Raw genomic sequence first — 20,791 nt, 5'->3', positions numbered from 1 at the left:
AAACGAAGTGAAGTTATATTAGTTTTCAGAAATATTTTGTGCCGTATTGCTTTTTATAGATTCATCATGTTAATGCAAATAATCAAGCCTAAAGACCTGTGCCACTTTTCAAACGTTTTTGCAACTTAATGATGCGTTGCTATATTTTGCATGGACGTAGCTGGTGTTAAACACCACCGTCACCAATGTCAATTTACTCGCTCACAAGATTACATTATTTATGTATACCTATTCATGTTTGTGTTGAATCGTTTTTTTTAGGGTGAGCCCAGCAAACGATGGCTTTTGTGCGCCTTAGGGTGGCGCACAAACATTTGTTTACCGGTGGAAGGGATAGTGCCAATATCTAATGTTGTAAAATGAATGCACAACCGATCATTTGCAATGTTTGTAATTTTAGATATACTTGTGTTCAAACCACTGGTAGATTGTAGGCATATATGAATGAATGAATCAGATCAGTTAAATAATATATCCAAATAAATACATGTTTATCATCTCTTTCTTTGTCTTTCCCCCCCTGCATAATAGTAATCAAACGTACTGTGGCGAGCGGCGCGGGAAGGACGAGACGGGAGCCCAGGTTTAAAGGCCCACTATGCAACTTTTTTAGCCAAAATTACATTAAGTATGCAGGTTGAGAGTTATGCTGATGGTTCTGCATCCATTTCTGGGTCGATGGTGGGTGTGTCATTTACCCATGTCGCCTCTCCAGTGAAAAAGCGCATATGCAACTTGATCTGTTCGGACCGACACAATCCGGATGTGACGCAGCGGAAGTATCCTCGAAAATGTAGTCAGATTGTAGTTTCGAAAATGCTGTACGGCACAGACACACACCCAAACATGGCACCGGCTAGATATAAACAGCCAGTTGCGAGGCAATTGTTGCATTCATCATGGATCAATCGACTAATGGTACGGCCACACCAACCGCGTTACTCGCGTTGGATAACGCGAGTAACGAGCCTAACCTGACGCTTGATCATTGTGTGTCACAAAAATGGTTCAACGCGCCTGTGGCTGCGCTAGAGTCCGAGGTAGGAAACCCAAACGCCGCCGTGTTTGGGTGCATGATAGAGTTTAGATCGGGTTAGATTAAATAATCTCGGATATAAATAACGATCTCATCTCATCTCATCGTCATCCGTTTATCCGGGGTCGGGTCGCGGGGGGAGCAGCTCAAGCAGGGGGCTCCAGACTTCCCTTTCCCGGGCCACATTGACCAGCTCTGACGGGGGGATCCCGAGGCGTTCCCAGGCCAGTGTTGAGATATAATCTCTCCACCTAGTCCTGGGTCTTCCCCGAGGTCTCCTCCCCAATGGACGTGCCTGAAACACCTCCAAAGGGAGGCGCCCAGTGGGCATCCTTGCCAAATGCCCGAACCACCTCAGCTGACTCCTTTCTAAGTAAAGGAGCAGCGGCTCTAATCCTAGTTCCTCACGGATGACTGAGCTTCTCACCCTATCCCGCGACGCCAGCCACCCTTCTGAGAAAACTCATCTCGTCCTTTCGGTCATCACCCAACCCTCATGACCATAGGTGAGGATAGGAACGAAGATCGACCGGTAGATCGAGAGCTTTGCCTTGCGGCTCAGCTCTCTTTTCGTAACAACGGTGCGGTAAAGCGAACGCAATACCGCCCCCGCTGCTCTGATTCTCCGGCCAATCTCACGCTCCATAGTACCCTCACTCGAGAACAAGACCCCGAGGTACTTGAACTCCTTCACTTGGGCTAAGGACTCATAAATAACGATAATCGGGTTAAATAACTTCACATGGTGTGTCTGGTGTGTTTCCAGCATTCGTAGTGTTGATCAGGAGAGAAATAGTCCGCCAAGACGTTGAGGTTGCTTAGCAACCAGAGACTCTGTCCATGCAAGTGAACGGAGCGTTCACTCTTCGTCATAACTATCAAACCGAACATCCTTCACATTCACCGAGCGAACATTATGAAAGTAAAATGCACATTTCTCGCTAAAAATGTTTCCATAAACGCATTTAATGGCGTAACTATGTTACTATTTCCACCCAGAATAAAGAAAGATGTCGGCCGTATGCTTCTGTGCAAGGGTCACTACAGTAACGAATTGCTTTACGGCACAGACCCCCAAACACGGAACCGGCTCGATATAAACAAGTAACTAAGGGATTGTTATATTCATCATAGATCAGCCGACTAAAAAGAGACAGAGAAACCCAATGTCGGAGGAACAGAAGAAGAGAAAAGGGAGACTGACCGACAGAGAGGCCAGACACGAGTAAACGTTGGGCAAGCTTTTCAGGAATAGCGTGAACTGAAAGAAAAAGAAGACTGCAAATCAGACGCCGACTCGGCCGTGTTGCTTTTGAAATTGAAAGTACCCTTGGGTGAACTTTGTCTTCGTGGTATTCTTGATTCTGATAGTCTCTGTACAAATGTGTTTGCTCAACCATTTAGTTGTGAGCCCTGTAAAAATTGTTTTCTCGACCGTTTTGTTGTGAGCCCTGTATGTTTCTAGCTTGCTTGCACCCATATAAACACCTTTGTTTCCATGGGTGTTTTGCTGTTCGTCTGTCCCCCAGATACAGACTGAATCCCCGAATCCAGGTTCTTGTTTATTTCGATTATTATGTTGGCCAAACCTCTTACACTGATTGTTCTGTTCAACCTAAGATAAAACAATTATAACCTAGGGTATAAATTCTCCCCGTGAACTATAAAAAAGGATGGATTTATGTTTATTGCAATGCAAATACACCCTTTTAAAAATGTATAACCTTGCCTACACTTTATGAACATCTACTTCGGACATGGCTCCACGCATTCGCCGGCTTCTTTGAAAACAAATGCACATGGCTCGCGTAGAAATGCATGGGGAAGGGACGTCAACGAGTTGTTACGACAGTGTTGTGAAATATCTACTACGAAGCTGTAGGGGGCGCTGTGTAGAGAAATGTGCGTGCCAAAACCAAGAAAACAGCGAAGACATTCCCGAAGTTGCATAGTGGGCCTTTAAATGGCGGCGCAACTCTCGTGCCTCAATACACCGCACGACCCCGAGAGCTGCCTTTATTCAAACACACAACAGAAAACACGGCACACCTGACCAACACACACAACACTCTCACTAATGGTCCCGATCACACTACACTTCACAATTAACACACAAACAATAAAGAACCCCAAACCCGTTAACCCCACTTAACCTAATAACATAAACAAGTTATCTAAAGACAATAAAACCCCTTTTCCCCAAACAACATTATGAATACCCCATTACCCAGACTCCCCGGGGGGTAGGAGTCGCCACAGTACTGTAAATGTGATGCATGAATTAAGTTCTCAGACAATTTCACTTAGTTTTATAAAAATGTAATGGATATTCCTTTTAATAAAGACGATTCTATCAACCGCAACATAGCTTTTGTGACTTCCCCAAAGAGGCTCCATGCGAAGGAGACATGACCGCATTCATAACAGACAAAAGTCAAATAAATATCGATCAGCTTGATTGCTGCCATGTTTTATTCATAAGCGCACATGTGTTTACAAGCGGACACGCAGTATTAAAAAGCGGAAGCGGAAGCGCTTCCACACTACCAAGTCGTTCCAAAGTCTGAACGTTACAAACGCTAGGAAGCACTCGAGCTAGCACTCTAGTCTCATCTCCATAGGACGCGACTAGCAAGGACGCGTCCTAGCAAGGCTGCAGCCTTCACTTTGGGAAACAGAAGGGCGTGGGCCCCAGCGCCATTGTTAATCTGTAGAGGTATTTCAGCCAACTCAGTATGGCGTGTTGTCTGAGGAGAGAGGAGAGTTCCCCCTACAGGTAGCATTTAATTTCCTTAATATCTCCTCGGTGATGAATCTATCTATTTAGCCATCTATCTATCTATTATCTATCTACATATCTATATACAACATGGTTTAGGTTTGGCATAGAACGGTATGGTATACAACAGAATGCATAGTAGGCCTAATAGTATGGTGTGGTATGGAATAGAATTGTATAGACTGGTATGGTAGAGTATAACATAGTAAAGTATTCTTAATGGAAACTTTTCTAATATTCCGGTTGTATATAGATACGAATAATGCACCATATATCATCAGCTACTATTATAACTTGTTTTGTAATTCCAATATCATTCAGTCATGATGTCAATGTGCATAGGCAGCACAACACAAAATTGAACACTGCTGTGGCTCTTGTTAACATTTTGAGACTTCTATTCCTGATTGTGAAATACTCTGGATTACAAGAATTTAACAGAAAATGTACTTCCACTGTTAGCCAGTGGGTCGTAATCGACTCAATGGAATCCCATTCGGCTGGTTTATTTTTAAGTTAGTGGGAAGAATTTTGCACATTTCTGGCATTATCCTTTTGATAGTGGATTACTGAAATCGACCATGTTATAAATGACAGAGGGACTGATAATATCATTGTTATTAGAACAATCTTATTCAATCTTAATCTTAATAAAGGACCTAATGTTTCTGGTTATTTAACCAATCATTCCCAGATGAAGAAATTCCAAACACCTGTTTGAATGGTGCCGTAAAGACATAATTGTAAGCATATTATTTATGCATTTATGTTCTTTCTTTTTCAGGTGAATACTACAATTTCTGGGAATCATTAAAATAGACTTGAACACACTGACCGAATGACTAAATGACTGAGTGAATGACTGACTGGGGTGAAAGGTGTAAGAACTACAAGGAGAGCAATAAACCACCACAGTGAACGTCGATAGCGTAACTCCTGTACATTGACCTGACAGAACATGAGCTACCGTCTGTTTGAGGGGAAGGACCACGCCTCCATCTACCAGAAGTACCGCTTTGTGCCTCCTGAGGAGGTCAAGGTCTTGATCCTTCAGTACCTGGAAGAGAAGGTATTCATCCACATTGTCTAGGTTTTCACTGGGCAAAGCGAGTGTAGCTAAATCCTTCCTAAAGTTCCAACAAACTGTACTGTCAAAAGTGGTTTGTGTTGCTCAGAATACACCAAATATGTACTACTCTGAGTAATTTGCAGAATGTGTGACAGAAAATGTGATGTGTGCTATTTGCTGGATACGTTGATCCTTCAATACTACCTCAGTGCGTACATTCGTAGCATACATTTTTTTCACAATAGGGAAACAACAGTTTTAGCCAATCATATTGTGCAAGATTTGTATTGTATTGTGTGTCAATCTAAAACCTCAAGGCTCTTAAACACCCCTAATCTTAAACCAAAATGTAGATGTGAGATGTGGTCAGATGTCTCTTCCAAAGCATGATACACAGGGTTAGGGTTAGCGTTCAATCCCGTAAGACTATGAGATGTGACCCATTGCCCCTGTGATCTCCAGAGGGGGGGACAGCCCCTGGGTCTGGCGGTCGACCTGGGCTGTGGGACCGGCCAGCTCTCCAGGCTCCTGGCTCCACACTTCCAGGAACTGGTTGGACTGGACATCAGTGAGGGTCAGCTGGAGGAGGCCAGGGCTGGGCTGGGGTGCCCCAATGTTACGTATAGGTAAGACGAACGGTGTGTCTGGTTGGGGCGCATCGCATGGTCATTCTTTGTGTTGCTTTTCAAGAGAGAGTTACGAACTATGTCCAGAGTACTGATTGTACTTTGTACTTAGTTGCACTGTACTGAATTCTCGCTTTGGACGGATGTACATTATTTTAAATCTTGAGAAAATTGCTCTGTATACAAAGATTAAACATTTTATTAAATGTATCGTATTTTTTCTTCATTTAACTTTTATACTTTTTTGCGGTGCTAGGCCTGGATTCCAGTTGCATTATGGGTACTAACGGAGAGCTTCCTCCACCGGATCTGCCAGCCAAGCTAACATCTTGCTCCTTCCTCCGCTAAAAGGCTCGGGACGGCGGAGGAGCTGCCCTTTACGGACGGTTCTGTGGACCTGCTGGCGGCGGCGTCGGCAGCCCACTGGTTCCAGCAGCAGCGCTTCCTGACGGAGACCCAGCGGGTGCTGAAGCCCGGAGGCTGCATAGCACTGCTGGGCTTCGGCGACGACAATGTTCACCTGCAGAGCCGGGACTGTGGAGACAGGCTCACCCAAATCTACCGTGAGGTTGGAGACCCTTCAAAATACTGTGCGCTCAATATATAATATGATATGAAGTCATTGTCCAGCCTGGGTTGGAAATGGGCTTTTCAGACTTACACCGGAGACAGAATCATTAAAAATATCACATAAAACTAGAAAATGCATTTCCTGCAGAAAATGCGGTGAGTGCTGTAGTACAAAGTGAGGTTGAAAATATTTTTTAATAAAGCCACATAGACATAAAGAAACGTTAAATGGCTTAAATGAAGTAAAGGGATTTGAACAAAAGTTCAAAAGTTTAAATGGATAAACAATGTAAACATTCTCACCTTTTAAGAAAAAGTAAATGGTTGGAAACAAATAAAGTGACAGCTGAATGAAAAGCGCAAAGCATTGCTAAAAATGCAGAAACGTAAAAGTTCAAATCTATTGCCCTGCACTGCTGGTGTGTGTGTGTGTGTGTGTGTGTCTGTGTGTACAAAATGGCGGCCGGAGCAAACGCTGCCTCACCACCCTAAACACACGCACCCGTGGTAACTGCCGGCGATAACGCAGGGAAGTAAAAGCTGGATTATAGTATGGAAGTGACCAAACTACTGTTTGCAATGTGCATCATCACTTTAAAGTTGGCGTTAAAAGCGGCATTACCTACCGGTAGAATCAGGCAGCAGAGCTGGCGCATCCATGACCCGACGCCCAAAACGCAGATGGCAGCAGGAAGCCCGTGGCCTGATTTTGCCAAGTACACCCGACTTCTGTCCCCAGATGAATGGACATTATTCCAGCACAAAGAGAGGATGTTCAGGAAAAGTTTGGACACAAAGCGACTGGAGGAGAAGCGGAGTTTCATCTTCTCAGGCAAATCGCCCGAAAAATGGATTAAGATCATCCGTATCCTCTGTGGACTTTACTTTAAGAACTGCGTTTTTTCAACTTGCCACAATGATGGAAGACCGTATGGAATACATGTACTAAAGTATACCCAAAGGATATTAAAAAAGTTCCCACGCCTCAACCAAACAATCCCCGATCCCCGGCTTCCGGACTCTCTACGTGATGCGATCGCCACGCAATTGCGCTTCATTCGGGATGTCATCCAACCACAGCTCACCAACAGGGGCGCAGAACGTCAGCACCCAACACAGGTGGGGAGAAACAAACTCTCTTACCTATGGCAGCAAAGGAGATCCAAAGCAATTTACATAATTCTTAACAGTAGCACATACCCAAGCCCAACCCCAACAGTATCTAATGTGGACCTTGTCCAAAAATATTATGCTAACAAATGCAGCGAAGTAGATCACGCTCCACTACAGGACCCACCATGGCAATCCCAGGTCACGACTGGCCCAGTAGGCGATGAGCTTCATTCGCAGGCCTTCATAGAAGCAGAGATAGAACAAGTCATAACCTCCCTTCCAAACAATAAAGCGAGCGGCTCCGATGGAGTTACCTACGAGACATTGAAAGCCAGGATGCAAGTCTCATGCCCGACCCTCACGCACATCTTCAATGTGTGCCTACTAAATGGTAAAATTTGCGAATCGATATATACAGAACCTCTTTTCTTCAAGTAATTTGCAATAACAATTTAGCTGACCAAATCCAGCTACAAATTGGGATTAAAACAGGATGCTCATGGAGTGCGGTCAACTTTATCCTCGCCATAAATAGCTGGCTGAGATGGCTACAACAGTGCGTGCAGGCAGGGGTGCGCTCTCCTAACCCAGTCCAAGGGTATGCCGATGACGTACAGATTGCATCAAGACAGGAGAGTGTCATCCAACAGATGCTTAGTCGTACGGAGATTTACTTCAGATGGTCCGGACTGGAGGTGAATCAAGCGAAATGCGCCGTCTTCTACGAGAGGCGCAGCGGAGGAAACCGCTGGTATTCATCAAAGTCGGACAAACCACCGTCATTTACAATACTCAGAGAACCAATAAGGGTGTACTCACACAACGAAACCTATCCATATCTAGGCCACAAATTCAATATCGTAGGCAGCTGGGAAGAACAGCTGACAGAGCTCACCAGTGACTACTGAGGCTAGGCATTGATATCAGCCCCTTACCAATCATATTTAAACTGCAGGCCATAAGAGAAATGGTCCTGGCCAAAGTCCAACACCTGTTCGCTAATCTCCACATTCCAAAAATCACACTGAAAGAACTAAGTAACAAAACTGTACGGCTGGTAAGGAAGTGGGCTGGGATTAACACCCACTCGACCAGGGACATCATCTTCCAGTCCCGGAGGGACAGCGGTTTGGGTGTCCCAAACATTGAGTGGATATACATTGCCATTAGAACAAGCCACCTACTCAATATTCTTAACAACAGCGATCCGACCGTTATAGAGATGGCCCATGCATCACTAACTCAACATCTTGGAAAACGGAAAATTCCTTTTGCCAAAGAAAATTCCATTTGCTCTGTTGTCCAAATTCCGGACAACAGAGCAGTGGGATTTGGAGTTAGGTCGGACTGGCTTGACCTTAATGACCTATGCCATCGTAATGCACTACGACTTGAGTGGGAAGGATGGACAGCGCAACAACCGCATTCAGAGACATCATTGCGGACCCACTCATTTACCCCCGCGCAACCTATGAGCTCAGCGACGAGCGTCGCGAGTTACCATTAACAACGGCAAGAGCTGTCATCCTCTCCATGAAGCGCGCGCAGCACTGGAAAGGCCTCAGACTTCAAGGAAAACTGGCATGCTCATTCGCAGATCAATCCCTCTCTCACACCATCTACTCAAACGTGTCGATCGGCGAGAACATTCTCATCTTTACCATCAGAGCCCGCCTCCAAGTACTCCCGACAAAATCTAACTTGTCCACTTGATATCCCTCCAGCCACGAACCACACTGCATTCTCCATTCTACCACCCATTTCAACGAAACCATCGCACACGTCCTGAATGGATGCAACTTTTACAAAGGTCTGTACATCGCAAGGCATGATAGGCTGGTTTACCTAATATCACACAGCGTTAAAGAAGTACAATTGCAAACAACAAAGATATACAAACACTCTGCAGTTAAAATGGACTGGTTCAATTGTGCACAAAATAAAAAATACCACTTTCAGTAATATACCAAATACCCCTGACATCACCATTGTAGATGTCTCCAATAAGAATGGGACTATTGTGGAATTAGCATGTTGTTTTGATTTGTATATGGACATTTGCTTCAACACCAAGTTTTTTAATATCAACCACTGGCTAACAGTATCACAAATCTAGGTTTTAATTGAACATTAATTATTCTTATTTTTGGAAGTCTAGGCCATGTCCACAAGCTTGTTTAACGTGGGCCACAATGCTGTGGACTGACCAAACCAAATGCAAAAAGCCTTGCTAAGTACTGCACCATCTCTGCCACAATAGGCAGTTTAGCAACCTGGAGAAGAAGATGCAATGTCTATCCATGATGAAAATAGTTGTTTAGCATAAGGCATTCTCTGTTTGATCAAACCTGCTTAGTCCAGCAATGCTTCCATTAAGTTTGGATCATTTTTACCTCTCCACTTGTTACGATCCAAATAAAAGTATTTGTGTGTGTGTGTGTGTGTGTGTGTGTGTGTGTGTGTGTGTGTGTGTGTGTGTGTGTGTGTGTGTGTGTGTGTGTGTGTGTGTGTGTGTGTGTGTGTGTGTGTGTGTGTGTGTGTGTGTGTGTGTGTGTGAGAAGTTTAAATGATATCACAGTACAGTTTGGATATTATTGAAGATAAAAGTGTGTCGATTTTTTTTATGGTTTGAATGATGGTATACGGTTGAACTTTGACCGAGTTACGATGTCTTCAGTAATTTAAGTGTCAGAATGGGCAGACTGCTTCAATGGGACCAACTGTAGAATATGACGGTTTGAGAACTAAAACTGTGATTCTGAATAAGGTTTAAATTATATCTAAATTCAGTTTCTGGATATTATTGAAGATACAAGTGTGTAGATTTGTTAAATGGTTTGAACGAAGATAAACAGTTGAAAGTTGATTTAGTTATGTCTTAAACAGTTTGACTCCCATGTTAGAAAAAATATATTTTAAAAGTAGTATCTTAAAAATTAAAAAATCTGAAAAGAAGCCTGCGATTCCAAGCTAAGGTGAGCGCTGTATGCAGCACTCATACGGAGGTAGATTTGTGTCTTTAATATGCAATCAAAAATAATAGGTTTGAGAGCAAAACTTTCCACACTGCAATCAAAAAATAGGTTTGAGAGCAAAACTTTCCACACTGCAATCGAAAAATAGATTTGAGAGCAAAACTATCGACACTGCAATCAAAAAATGTTTTATTGCAAGATAAATTAATGTGATAAAAAAAATATTAATGGGAATCCAAAAGTTTTGTTTGCAAACCCAAAAGTTTTGTTTGCGAATCAAAAAGCTTTGTTTGCGAATCCTAAAGTTTTGCTTGCGAATCCAAAAGCTTTGCTTGCTGTGGAGCTGAATCTCGTGGGCGGGACCTACGCCGAAAGATGTAAGACACGTCTCTATTGGCCAGTAACGAGAGAGGGAGTTCTATTTCATGTAGGCTACGCCGTCTAGGCTTTGCCTTATGGGCTTGTCCCGTGCGCGCGCTTGCGCGCCCTGAAAATCCCATAGGCCTCCCTGTCAGCCGACAAGGAGACCATGGCAGAGGAGAGCAGGGCGATGTTGTTGACCGCCGCCGCGGATTGAGAGGCACAAACGAACACCCTGTCCGTCAGGCAGACAATCTGCTTCTGGAGGCGGTCGGGGGGCAGCGGCTTTTCGGATGCTGCCAAGCTGTCACTCCGATCGAGACTGGCCAATAGAGACGTGTCTTACATCTTTCGGCGTAGGTCCCGCCCACGAGATGCAGCTCAACAGCAAGCAAAGCTTTTGGATTCGCAAGCAAAACTTTAGGATTCGCAAACAAAGCTTTTTAAATCGCAAACAAAACTTTTGGATTCGCAAACAAAACTTTTGGATTTGCAAACAAAACTTTTGGGTTTGCAAACAAAACTTTTGGATTCCCATTAATATTTTTTTTATCACATTAATTTATCTTGCAATAAAACATTTTTTGATTGCAGTGTCGATAGTTTTGCTCTCAAATCTATTTTTTGATTGCAGTGTGGAAAGTTTTGCTCTCAAACCTATTATTTTTGATTGCAAAATAAAGACACAAATCTACCTCCTTACACTCACCTAATAAAACTTATGAAGAACAATAGTTGAGTGCTGCATGCAACACTCACCTAACAATGAAATACTGTGTATTTGTGTTGTACTGTACTAGCAGTACACTATGCAGTGATATTTCTAATATTAAGCCTTCTGATACTTTTATTTTATATTTCACTGTTAAATTATTATTATTTATTGAATTGTCCTTAAAAAGCACTCTTAATGGCCTTTATGTTTGAAAGGTGCTATATAAATAGACTTGCTTTTCGATTATGAAATGGTATTTATCAGAGCTGATAAAGGGGATGTTTGTGTTGTGCAGGTGAGGGAGGTGCTGTTACCCTACACCAGCAGCCAGGTGGCGGTTGCTAGCAATAAGCTGCAGGAGCTCTTTGATGCCATCCCTTTCCCCGACAAGCAAAGGTAGCATCCACAAACGTGCTTACAGAGAAGCTAAGCCATATAGCCGTTTGATTGAAACTACTGTCTAATAGCTATTAAATACATAGTGTGCCTACCTTTTTATTTTCATATTTTGTACATACTTTTCATAAAAAAAAGTGTGTGTGTGTGTGTGTGTGTGTGTGTGTGTGTGTGTGTGTGTGTGTGTGTGTGTGTGTGTGTGTGTGTGTGTGTGTGTGTGTGTGTGTGTCAGGGTTGAGAGTGTCCAGGTGAGACACTGTGTCTCTGTGAGGGCCTTGCTTGGTTTCATAGAGTCCTGGTCCATGTTCCAGTCCTACCGCAGTTCCCAGCCAACTGCGGCCCAGCACCTGCTGGATGACACCCTCAACAGGTCTCACAAATACACACACACACACACACACACACACACACACACATACAACGTCATGGAGACAAAGAAAAATGACACAGGATACGTATTGTTGGTCTTTAAAACACACTTTCCCCAACTTTGAAACATCTTTGAACAGTGTTTGGTCAATGAAGCCTTGCCCTGTGTTTCAGGATACTAGAGGAGATTGGAGCCGAGTCTGCTGACACAGAGCTGGAGATACACCTGGAGTATTTCTGCATACTGGCTTCCAAACCACAATGATGACCATCACTGTAACACTGTAACTGTGCATGTGTGTATGGGTATTGAATTTGCATTGAAAGCCAAAAGGAAAGGGCCTTAAAGTACATTGTGACATCACATTACAATGAATGTCGCCATTATCGGAGCAAATATATTGTTGGTTAATATGTTGGTGGTAATGTTTTTTTCACCCGTTGTTTTTAAATAATGTAGTATTGGTAATCATGGGGAGATATTGCGGTTGCTTTAAATTATCACAGTGTTTCTTATGCGAGACGTGGCAAAACCACATTTTTATAAGCCTAGGTAGCAGTATATTAACATTGATTTAGGATTTGACAGTGCTACAACTATCATGGGTTCTCTCAATGGTTAGACACAAAATAATGTTTTTGAGTTTTTTGTCCATAATAATCTTTTTGTGCTTCGCTCTGTTAAATCAATACGATTCAAGTTCTGGTTTTGGCACTACAAATATTGGGCAAAATGTTAGCTCCATATGCCAAAAATAAATACATTTCAAACTTTGTAGGTTAACCTAATGTTTCCTTAACCTCATTCCAAGGCTGTGTATTATCAATTTCAAAATACTTAAGTTTGTACGATTAAGAACTGTACTATATATCTACCACTATACTATTAAAAACCAGGAAGATAGAAGAAAACGTTTTTTACTTTGTCTCTTTGTCTTCAAAACTGGAGGTTTCATACAGAGTGGTATGATGATAACTTCATAACAATAAACAAAGTTAGATTAAAGGCGAACCCATGAAGTGTTCTCTGTTGATCCAGGCCTCCCATTGAGATCTTGCACTGTGCAACGCACCCTGAAATGGGTCTTGTATAACTCGGGCCTTGGCCTACTGCACTTGAAACTGCAAGTTACATTTGATGAAGTTAATGTTTCTTCAACACTACAGAATTGATTCATTACTCATTTAACTGTTCAATGGGTCAAAATGTAAAAGTTAAAAAAATAATTATTCAATTCTATCAATGGTAAACCATACACAAAAATGACTTCTAAGAGCGTTTTCAAGAAAAAACATGGGGTAAAAGCTTTTTATGGAGTTAGAGCCAGGTTGCTGCCCCACACATCCCTAAGGGCCAACCGCCACTGCATGGTAACATCTAACAAGGCTTGTGATGTCAGGAAATCAGAACAAAGTTCCTATTTCTCTCATTAATGTGACCTCACCTTCCTGACAAAGCTAGTCCCTGTGGGGGGTGTCTCAGATTTTACACACACACACACACAGGCACACACACCGAAATACAAACATGCACATACACATAATAGCCTCGCACGCCTGTCACATGACATGAGCGCACAAACATACTGGCTGCAACTTATTGTTAAACAAGGAGTATGTTTGCGTGTGTGTGTATGTATTTGTGTGTGTGTGTGTGTGTTAATTATAGACACTGAAACAACCCTTGTCAACCAATTCTTCTTCACTGCCTCATGTCAGTTCTGATGCGGTGAACTGAATTAAAGCTAGTGGATTTGAGAAGGTAACGGTTCGGGACATAGTGCCAGACAACCAGAAAGGTCAGACTTACGCAGTGTTTCTTGTTCCTGTAAACGGAAATCCTATAAACGGTCCTTTTCTGGATCCGAGATAAGTTTACCTCACTGCATAATAAAGCAAAAAAAAATTTGACTGGAAAACGCTGGCCTTCAAAAAGCTAATTACAAATGAGTCTCACTCACTTCTCATCAGTTCAAACTCATTTGACAAGCCACCTCAATCATGTGTCGTATAAAAGGCCTCATATGGCTTCTAGTGTGTTGGGTAAAGAAACTGAACAGCATGGAGAAGAGTGAGGAAGAGTGAGAGCAAGCGTGAGAGCAAGAGGAGGAGGTGGAGCCAATATTTCTATGGAAAAAAAATTATGCAACACTGGTTGACGATTTACTCCATCATGTCCTACAATGACCTCTCTGACCGAAGGAGGTTAACTTCTCTGTATCCGGGCATGAGCCGTTCCATTTAACTCAGGTCTGAAAGATCCCCTCCCACAGCCACATGATTGGTCAAAATACATTTGAAGCAAAAGAAAAAAGAGCTGCCCCGTTCACCCGTCTGCCATAAGACCTCTAGATCTAGAACGTAATTTGAGACTAGTGAGAGAGTGAGGGAGAGTTTGCGTGAGATTGAGAATAATAACTTCCCGTTTCAGGTCATTAGTTTGGTTAAAAGTACCGGTAAAGACTCTTGACTCTACAACTCTTTTCTATATGGTCTAGAGACGTACGAGGAACAAGGTGAGAACTCTTGTGTCGCGTGTTGAAGGAGGAGATCAAGCGATGGCTCACCGTCTGTTCGAGGGCAAGGAGCATGCAGAGGCGTACCTGAGGTTCAGGGTCTCGCCCTCGGATCATCTCATACAGCAGGTGGTTGACTTTGTGGAAAAGAAGGTACGACTATCTACCTGGGTCAGTGTGACTGCACAACATACATTGCATAATATGAGGGGCCGCCTGGGACAGAAATCATACTTGGTCTCACACACACTATTATAATCTCGCATATACACCAGTATACTCATACACACACACTATTATACACCTTTTACATGTATGTATGAGAGTGTATAGTGTATGTGAGAGAGTATAATAGTGTATGTGAGAGAGAATAGTAGTGTATGTGCGAGAGAATAGTAGTGTATATGAGAGAGAATAGTAGTGTATGTGAGGGAGTTGAGTAGTGTATGTGAGAGAGTATAGTAGTGTGTGAGAGAGCATATACAGTAGTTGGATATGTGAGAGGGTCTAGTAGTGTATGTGAGAGAGTATAGTAGTGTATGTGAGAGAGTATAGTTGTTTATGCAAAAGAATATAGTAGTGTGTGCGAGACAGTATAGTGGTTTATGCAAGAGAGTATAGTAGTGTGTGAGAAAGAGAATAGTAGTGTATGTAAGAGAGTATAGTAGTGCATGCATGTGAGAGAGTATAGTTGTGTATGTGAGAGAGTATAGTTGTTAATGCAAGAGAGTAGTATGTGTGTTCAATTGTATGACCACGGAAATGGCAGCGAATGAAGTATTGCTTAGACAGCGATTTAATATACCACCGCTCTTAAACCGTTGGAACACACACAAGACTGGTAACAACGACAACGCCGGGCGGTAACCACAACAAATCCTGCAAAGCCGAATCCCCCCGAGAGCTCCCCCCGCTAAGGCCCGCCCCCATCTCCCAAACCCCGTGACGCTACTAGCCTGGGTATAGCCATGCTGCCTTGCGTGCGATTTCATTTCACGCTGCTAGGCACCCTGGGTTCCATGGATCAGATTTTCGCCTGAGATAGGGAACCAATCACAGAACGGGGAGGGACGGGGAGGTACGGGAAGAAGATGATGTCATTGCGACACAACAAAGCTTGTAGTTAACAGATCCAAAATGTCAGCAGACGCGTTATCTTTTGATGCAGCCTTAGATAGTGTTCTAAGTAGTTTAGAGCGCAAGTTTATTTTGAAAAAAGAGCAACTTCCGGCCTTAAACTCTTTCATTACCAAGAAGGATGTCTTTGCCCTGCTACCAACATTGATTGGCTATGAGCTACGTACAGACTCATGATAGAATTTCGTAGCGCCCAATAAACGGCTCCGGGCAATCGTAAACCACGGCTCAAATACGAGAAAATGAATGTGTGGTTCCCAGACCTGATCTCAATGTAGATTGAGATGAGGTCTGGCGTTAATAATATATTATAAAGATATCTATATATTATATCATCTTATATTATTTAGATATAGAGCTCCTGGACTCACGCCGGAGTTCCCGGAGGTTTCTAAATTAGAATATTTTATAGAACGGGTGATATTATGAATCCTAAACTACTGCGTAGTTTTTCTGACGTCTCTGGTACTTCCACATCACGTAGAGACCAGCCATGGTTGAGAATGAATTGACACAAGAGTAGGTCACAAGAGGAAGCCTCTCTCAAACTCAGGCGGCCACGCGAACAAGTCACCAAATCATATCCTGGTGCGTACGCAGCACAACAACATCGCTTGAGATTCAAGAGTGAAATGACAGTGCAGTATTTTGAGCGCCAGGAGCTACCGCCTCTTCTGTCAGCCAATCAGGAACTGAGGAATCAAACTCAACTTCCGTTTCGGTCAAACTCTCTTACACACTACTATACTCTCTAACACACATTACTATTCTCTCTCACACACACTACTATATTCTCTAGCATAAACAACTATACTCTCCACATACACTACTATTCTCTCACATACACTACTATACTCTCTCACATACACGACTATGAACTCCTCGGCATACATTTAAAAGGAGTATAATAGTGTGTGTGTATGAGTATAGAGGTGTATGCAAGATTATAATAGTGTGTGTAAGACCAAGTATGAATTCTGTCCCAGGCGGCCCCTCATAGCAGCATGCACTTCAGTGCATAAGGCAATTAATGCGAACACACACACGGAACAGACACACATGTTGGTTTGCCAACATGTTGGGTCAACATGCTGTTTAATATGCGTGGCTGTGTCCTCTGTTTTGTCAGAAAGGGCGGCCTTTCGACTTGGCTCTGGATGTTGGGTGTGGCTCAGGCCAGGGCAGCACCTTATTGGCCAAGCACTTTGCGTCTGTGGTTGCAACTGACATAAGCCCCGCCCAGATAGAAATGGCTGTGGCACATGCTAGCATGCCTAATGTCACATATAAGTAAGTGTGCATTCAGAGAACTTTGAAATGAATCGTAACATTCAGACTTAATTTCACATTAATTGTCCCAAAACCATGCAATAAGTATATTTATGAAAAAATTGGAATAAAATAAAAATGTATAGTAGCAAGTAACTAAATATATTGTAGAAGTTATCTTGGGGTTCATGCATGAACAAATTCACACCTTTCCTGTCTTGGTTCCAACATTTGCTTGGCGGAGGTTTGAACGGTGACCCCACCACTCTCCTCCCCCCGCTCTATCTAGGCTGAGCACGGCCGAGGAGCTGCCACTAGCTGCCGGCTCGGTGGATCTGGTGACCGCCATGAGCGCCTTTCACTGGTTCGACCGCCCCCGCTTCCTCCAGGAGGCCCACAGGGTACTAAAGCCCCACGGCTGCCTGGCTCTGCTCAACTACACCCTGGACATGGAGCTGAGCCACGAGGGCTGCCCCTCGGACACCCTGAACGCAATCTGCGAAGAGGTGATAACGGGCAGGAGGTTGGAATGCAGTGGTTTGAGTCGAAATATGGGTCAAGACCCTTCAGAGGATCATGCTAGGGGAATACATGCATATTGTCTTGTCAGGTTGATTTGATCATCACTATGCTTTGAAGATGGGAGAGAAGATGAAGAAGGGGAATATTGTAATGATGGACGATGTATATTTCTCTAATTTTTTAGCAATATTTCCTGTGACAGGTGAAAGTCACAGGTGGGTCAAGGCATGAGAAAGTCTGGAAACCCTGGTCTAGTGGTAAGTGGGTTTCGAACCCCATCGTCTGCCGTCTGTACGTACAGGCATCCCAGAGCACTATGCACTAACCGCTACATGCTCCTTACATATGTCTAATTTCACTCTGCTAAGGGACCGAATACTGAGCAGAAACATAGTAGATTATTTTATATATATGTCATTTTGGTGGACATTCTTACTTCAAATTGAGATCACTTCATTGCCCGTAGCCTTGGCTGAGATGCATCAAGCAAACATTAACTACTCGAGAGGTGAAAGTCCAACTGAGAGAAAGGAGCAGCACTAAGTCACTGCTTTAATCCATGAGTGCATATTCAATTGTTTGTAGGGTTGGCTCCTGCTGGTGTCAGAAGTTAAACTGTGAAAACGTGGCACTTATATATGTCGGTAGTGATGGTGTTTAGGAAGGTTACTAGTATTTAAGGGTTCATCTGTGTTTTTTCTAAAGAAAAACAAGTGAACCAGATTTGCTGGTTCAGTGTTCATTTCTGGTAGGTCGACTGCACAGACCTTCAAATTCCCAGCGAAGCAAAAAGCTGGGAAGCATTGGCATTGATACAAATGACATGGCGAGCGGCCCTCCGTTTCTCTGACAAGGCTGGTTTTGTAGTTCTATGCAGCGCTGCGACCACACTTCAGCCCTCACCTGAGAACCACCTCTAAACCGCTCTACAAAGAAAGCTATGAGGCCATCCCCTATCCACACAAGGAGTGGTGAGTCGTTTCCCCAATGATGTCTTAATTAATAAAGAATTGATTATTATTTTTATGATCTCTAGTATTAACAACAGACAATGTAAATTGGTCTCTCTCTCCCTTGCACTTCTCTTTTTAGTTCTGATAGTGTTTTTTATCATAATCAATCTAAATGCAAATTCATCAATACGCAATAAAATCGCTAGTGAATGGGTGGTTCTTTTTCGGTTAACACTCAAAACTCATTTCAGTTTTTACAATTTATCCTCATCATTTCTTTAAAGATGTTTAGGATGAGAGCTTGGATCAGGGCTACAGACTCATCCAGATGTCCTACTGTTGTGATCCTAAGGGGGCGTGCTTGTTTTGTATTCCAGGCACGACGAGCGTGTGAGAAGGACGGTTCCTCTGTCCGGCTTCATAGGGATGGTGGAGACGTTCTCCAACTACCGAGCCCTTCTCAAGAAAGATCCTAAGACAGCTCGCAGGCTGTCAAGCATCACCACACACAAGTATGTACACAAACACATACACACACACAAACACACACATTCCGAAACACACACACACACACACACACACACACAAATGTTTACATTTACATGCACCTTCAACATTATGGTCTAAAATACCTTTCCAGTATTGCAACCCGGTTATATGAGCAGTTTTTACATAATTGCACACTGTGTCTGTCTCAGGTTGATGACAGCCATGAAGGTGACCTCTCCAGAGACGGAGGTCGTTGTTAACTTGAAGTACTTCTATGTTCTCGCTTGCAAACCAGCCGAGGACTGAGCCCTCAACCGCAGAAGGGTTGTGGCTTCGTCCACAGACTTTCAATGCACCTACCAAGCATCACATGCTAAGAATGTATCATGTATCCAATGTAGATTGTGTCATATCCCGCTACGTCTATTGACTGAGGATCATTGTCTTACATAGTAGGGTGAATTAATACTTGGTCTGGTCAGGAGAAAAAATCTGTCTGGAGATCCTACTGGCTCTAAGTTGTCTCCATCTTTCAATTGCAACTCAGAGTTTTGCAGAAGTTTAAGCACAGCTCCGGTCATGGATCCTTTTTGAAAGAAGACTTGGCTTTTTAGGTTGGGTAGAATCGAGTGCAATGTAGTTTGATCCAGTTTGTTTGGTTGCAGCACGCTGTGTTTGTGTGCCAATTAGTTTCTTATCTGGTGGGTGTAAAAATGACCGCTGGGCAGATTCGACACACGCTGTAGTATTGTTGTCGGAGACAAACAGTATTTTTATTCAGCATTTGTCTTTAATCATACATAGCCTAGGCTACAGAGTCGAAGATAAGAAAGTACACATCCACAGCTTGAATACCAATCAAACAAATCCAATATCACACCCAGAAAGCACTGTGGAAAGCACCAGTGAATGTCAGTAAGCCAGCGATAACAATATCCAATATCACTGCCCTAAAAGATGATAACATTTATACAATAAAAGGAATAACATGAACAACGTAAGGTCTTTTAAAGAAGCATTTAACAAATTAAGCTTTTAAAAAGTGGTGGGGACATGTACCCAATGTCCCCAGGGCAAATGATGCATCATGGGTATGTCCATCATAGGCTGGCTGTAACCATAACCCATGATTACCCATGAGGGTGTTAGACTTTCGTTACCGAACAATTCAGACCATCGCTGCAGAACAGCAGCGCCATAATAACTAGCTTCCCCCAGAGAGGAAATTGTTAATTAATGCCACCACTGCCAATGCATTCCATCACTGCCAATGCAATGTATGACAATTGTAACCTGACAAAAGACAAAGCCCAGATGTTAATTGGGGAAGCGCTGTAGAGGGGATATTGATTAAGATGTCATATAATCACAAGACACTGGTTCCTGCTTGTCCTGAGGGGGGAGGGATTGCTTATGACCCCTTCGTGCTGCATTAGGTTAATTGTTCTGCCGACGAGGAGTCGTCCATCAGAGGTCACATGGGAATACGATTTACATCTGATGACACGGTCTGTTATGAGCTCAGGTGATGCATAAAAGGGATACACAGAATGTGAATTCTTGGTTGATCATGTGAAAACATTTGAATAATTCCACTGAATGAAATGCTTGAAAAATGGAAATGACTAGAATAGATGAGGACACAAAAGAAGGTGTCTGGTGGAGAATAAATAGTTCATAATCGCCCAGATAATAATGGTATGTTTCAGATTGTTCTTGGTCTTGTACAAAGGCGCCCCCAGGTGTTTCTTTTATAATATTACACTGACAAAGGGAGGAGGGGTTGGCCTAGATAGAAAATTAATGTTCAGCAGTATGTCTAAATTGTTAAAAAAAAAATGTTGTTACAAATACATTTCTTAATAAAAACGATATACATTGATTATTGCTAGACGGA

The 20,791-nt window shown here is 42.9% G+C and overlaps 2 protein-coding genes across 4 annotated transcripts; both read left to right on the top strand.

The window, feature by feature from the left end:
- Nucleotides 1-3,564: 3,564 nt before the first annotated feature.
- Nucleotides 3,565-12,924, top strand: zgc:162396 (class I SAM-dependent methyltransferase). 2 transcript variants are annotated; one of them, XM_030343341.1, is made up of 7 exons: nt 3,565-3,812; nt 4,600-4,884; nt 5,347-5,510; nt 5,862-6,078; nt 11,539-11,639; nt 11,872-12,009; nt 12,183-12,924. In XM_030343341.1, exons 2-7 carry the CDS (start codon nt 4,774-4,776, stop codon nt 12,271-12,273), a joined length of 822 nt encoding a protein of 273 aa, XP_030199201.1. In that variant the 5' UTR covers nt 3,565-3,812; nt 4,600-4,773; the 3' UTR covers nt 12,274-12,924. The 2 variants fall into 2 exon arrangements, with proteins under 2 accessions (XP_030199201.1, XP_030199202.1); XM_030343342.1 differs by having other exon boundaries at nt 3,583-3,812; nt 4,771-4,884.
- A 1,441-nt stretch (nt 12,925-14,365) lies between these two features.
- Nucleotides 14,366-20,791, top strand: LOC115533100 (putative methyltransferase DDB_G0268948). Of its 2 annotated transcripts, none has more exons than XM_030343339.1 (6): nt 14,366-14,695; nt 16,791-16,951; nt 17,220-17,436; nt 18,320-18,423; nt 18,783-18,917; nt 19,104-20,791. In XM_030343339.1, the coding sequence occupies exons 1-6, from the start codon at nt 14,567-14,569 to the stop codon at nt 19,198-19,200; spliced, it is 843 nt and encodes a 280-aa protein (XP_030199199.1). In that variant the 5' UTR covers nt 14,366-14,566; the 3' UTR covers nt 19,201-20,791. The 2 variants fall into 2 exon arrangements, with proteins under 2 accessions (XP_030199199.1, XP_030199200.1); XM_030343340.1 differs by having other exon boundaries at nt 14,369-14,677.

The sequence above is a fragment of the Gadus morhua genome, chromosome 20 (assembly GCF_902167405.1).
Source record: "Gadus morhua chromosome 20, gadMor3.0, whole genome shotgun sequence".
Classification (NCBI taxonomy): Eukaryota; Metazoa; Chordata; class Actinopteri; order Gadiformes; family Gadidae; genus Gadus; species Gadus morhua.
The sequence above is the reverse complement of the archived record's forward strand: the minus strand, read 5'-3'. Positions and strand labels throughout refer to the sequence as shown.

Bases quoted from the DNA above. Each gene is read 5' to 3' on its own strand.
- LOC115533100 (XM_030343339.1), top strand. From the start codon at position 14,567: ATGGCTCACCGTCTGTTCGAGGGCAAGGAGCATGCAGAGGCGTACCTG. The intron at 17,437-18,319 runs GTGATAACGGGC...CTGGTTTTGTAG, and splicing joins TGAACGCAATCTGCGAAGAG to TTCTATGCAGCGCTGCGACC. The intron at 18,424-18,782 runs GTGAGTCGTTTC...TTTGTATTCCAG, and splicing joins CCCTATCCACACAAGGAGTG to GCACGACGAGCGTGTGAGAA.
- zgc:162396 (XM_030343341.1), top strand. From the start codon at position 4,774: ATGAGCTACCGTCTGTTTGAGGGGAAGGACCACGCCTCCATCTACCAG. The intron at 4,885-5,346 runs GTATTCATCCAC...TGTGATCTCCAG, and splicing joins TTCAGTACCTGGAAGAGAAG to AGGGGGGGACAGCCCCTGGG. The intron at 5,511-5,861 runs GTAAGACGAACG...CTCCGCTAAAAG, and splicing joins TGCCCCAATGTTACGTATAG to GCTCGGGACGGCGGAGGAGC.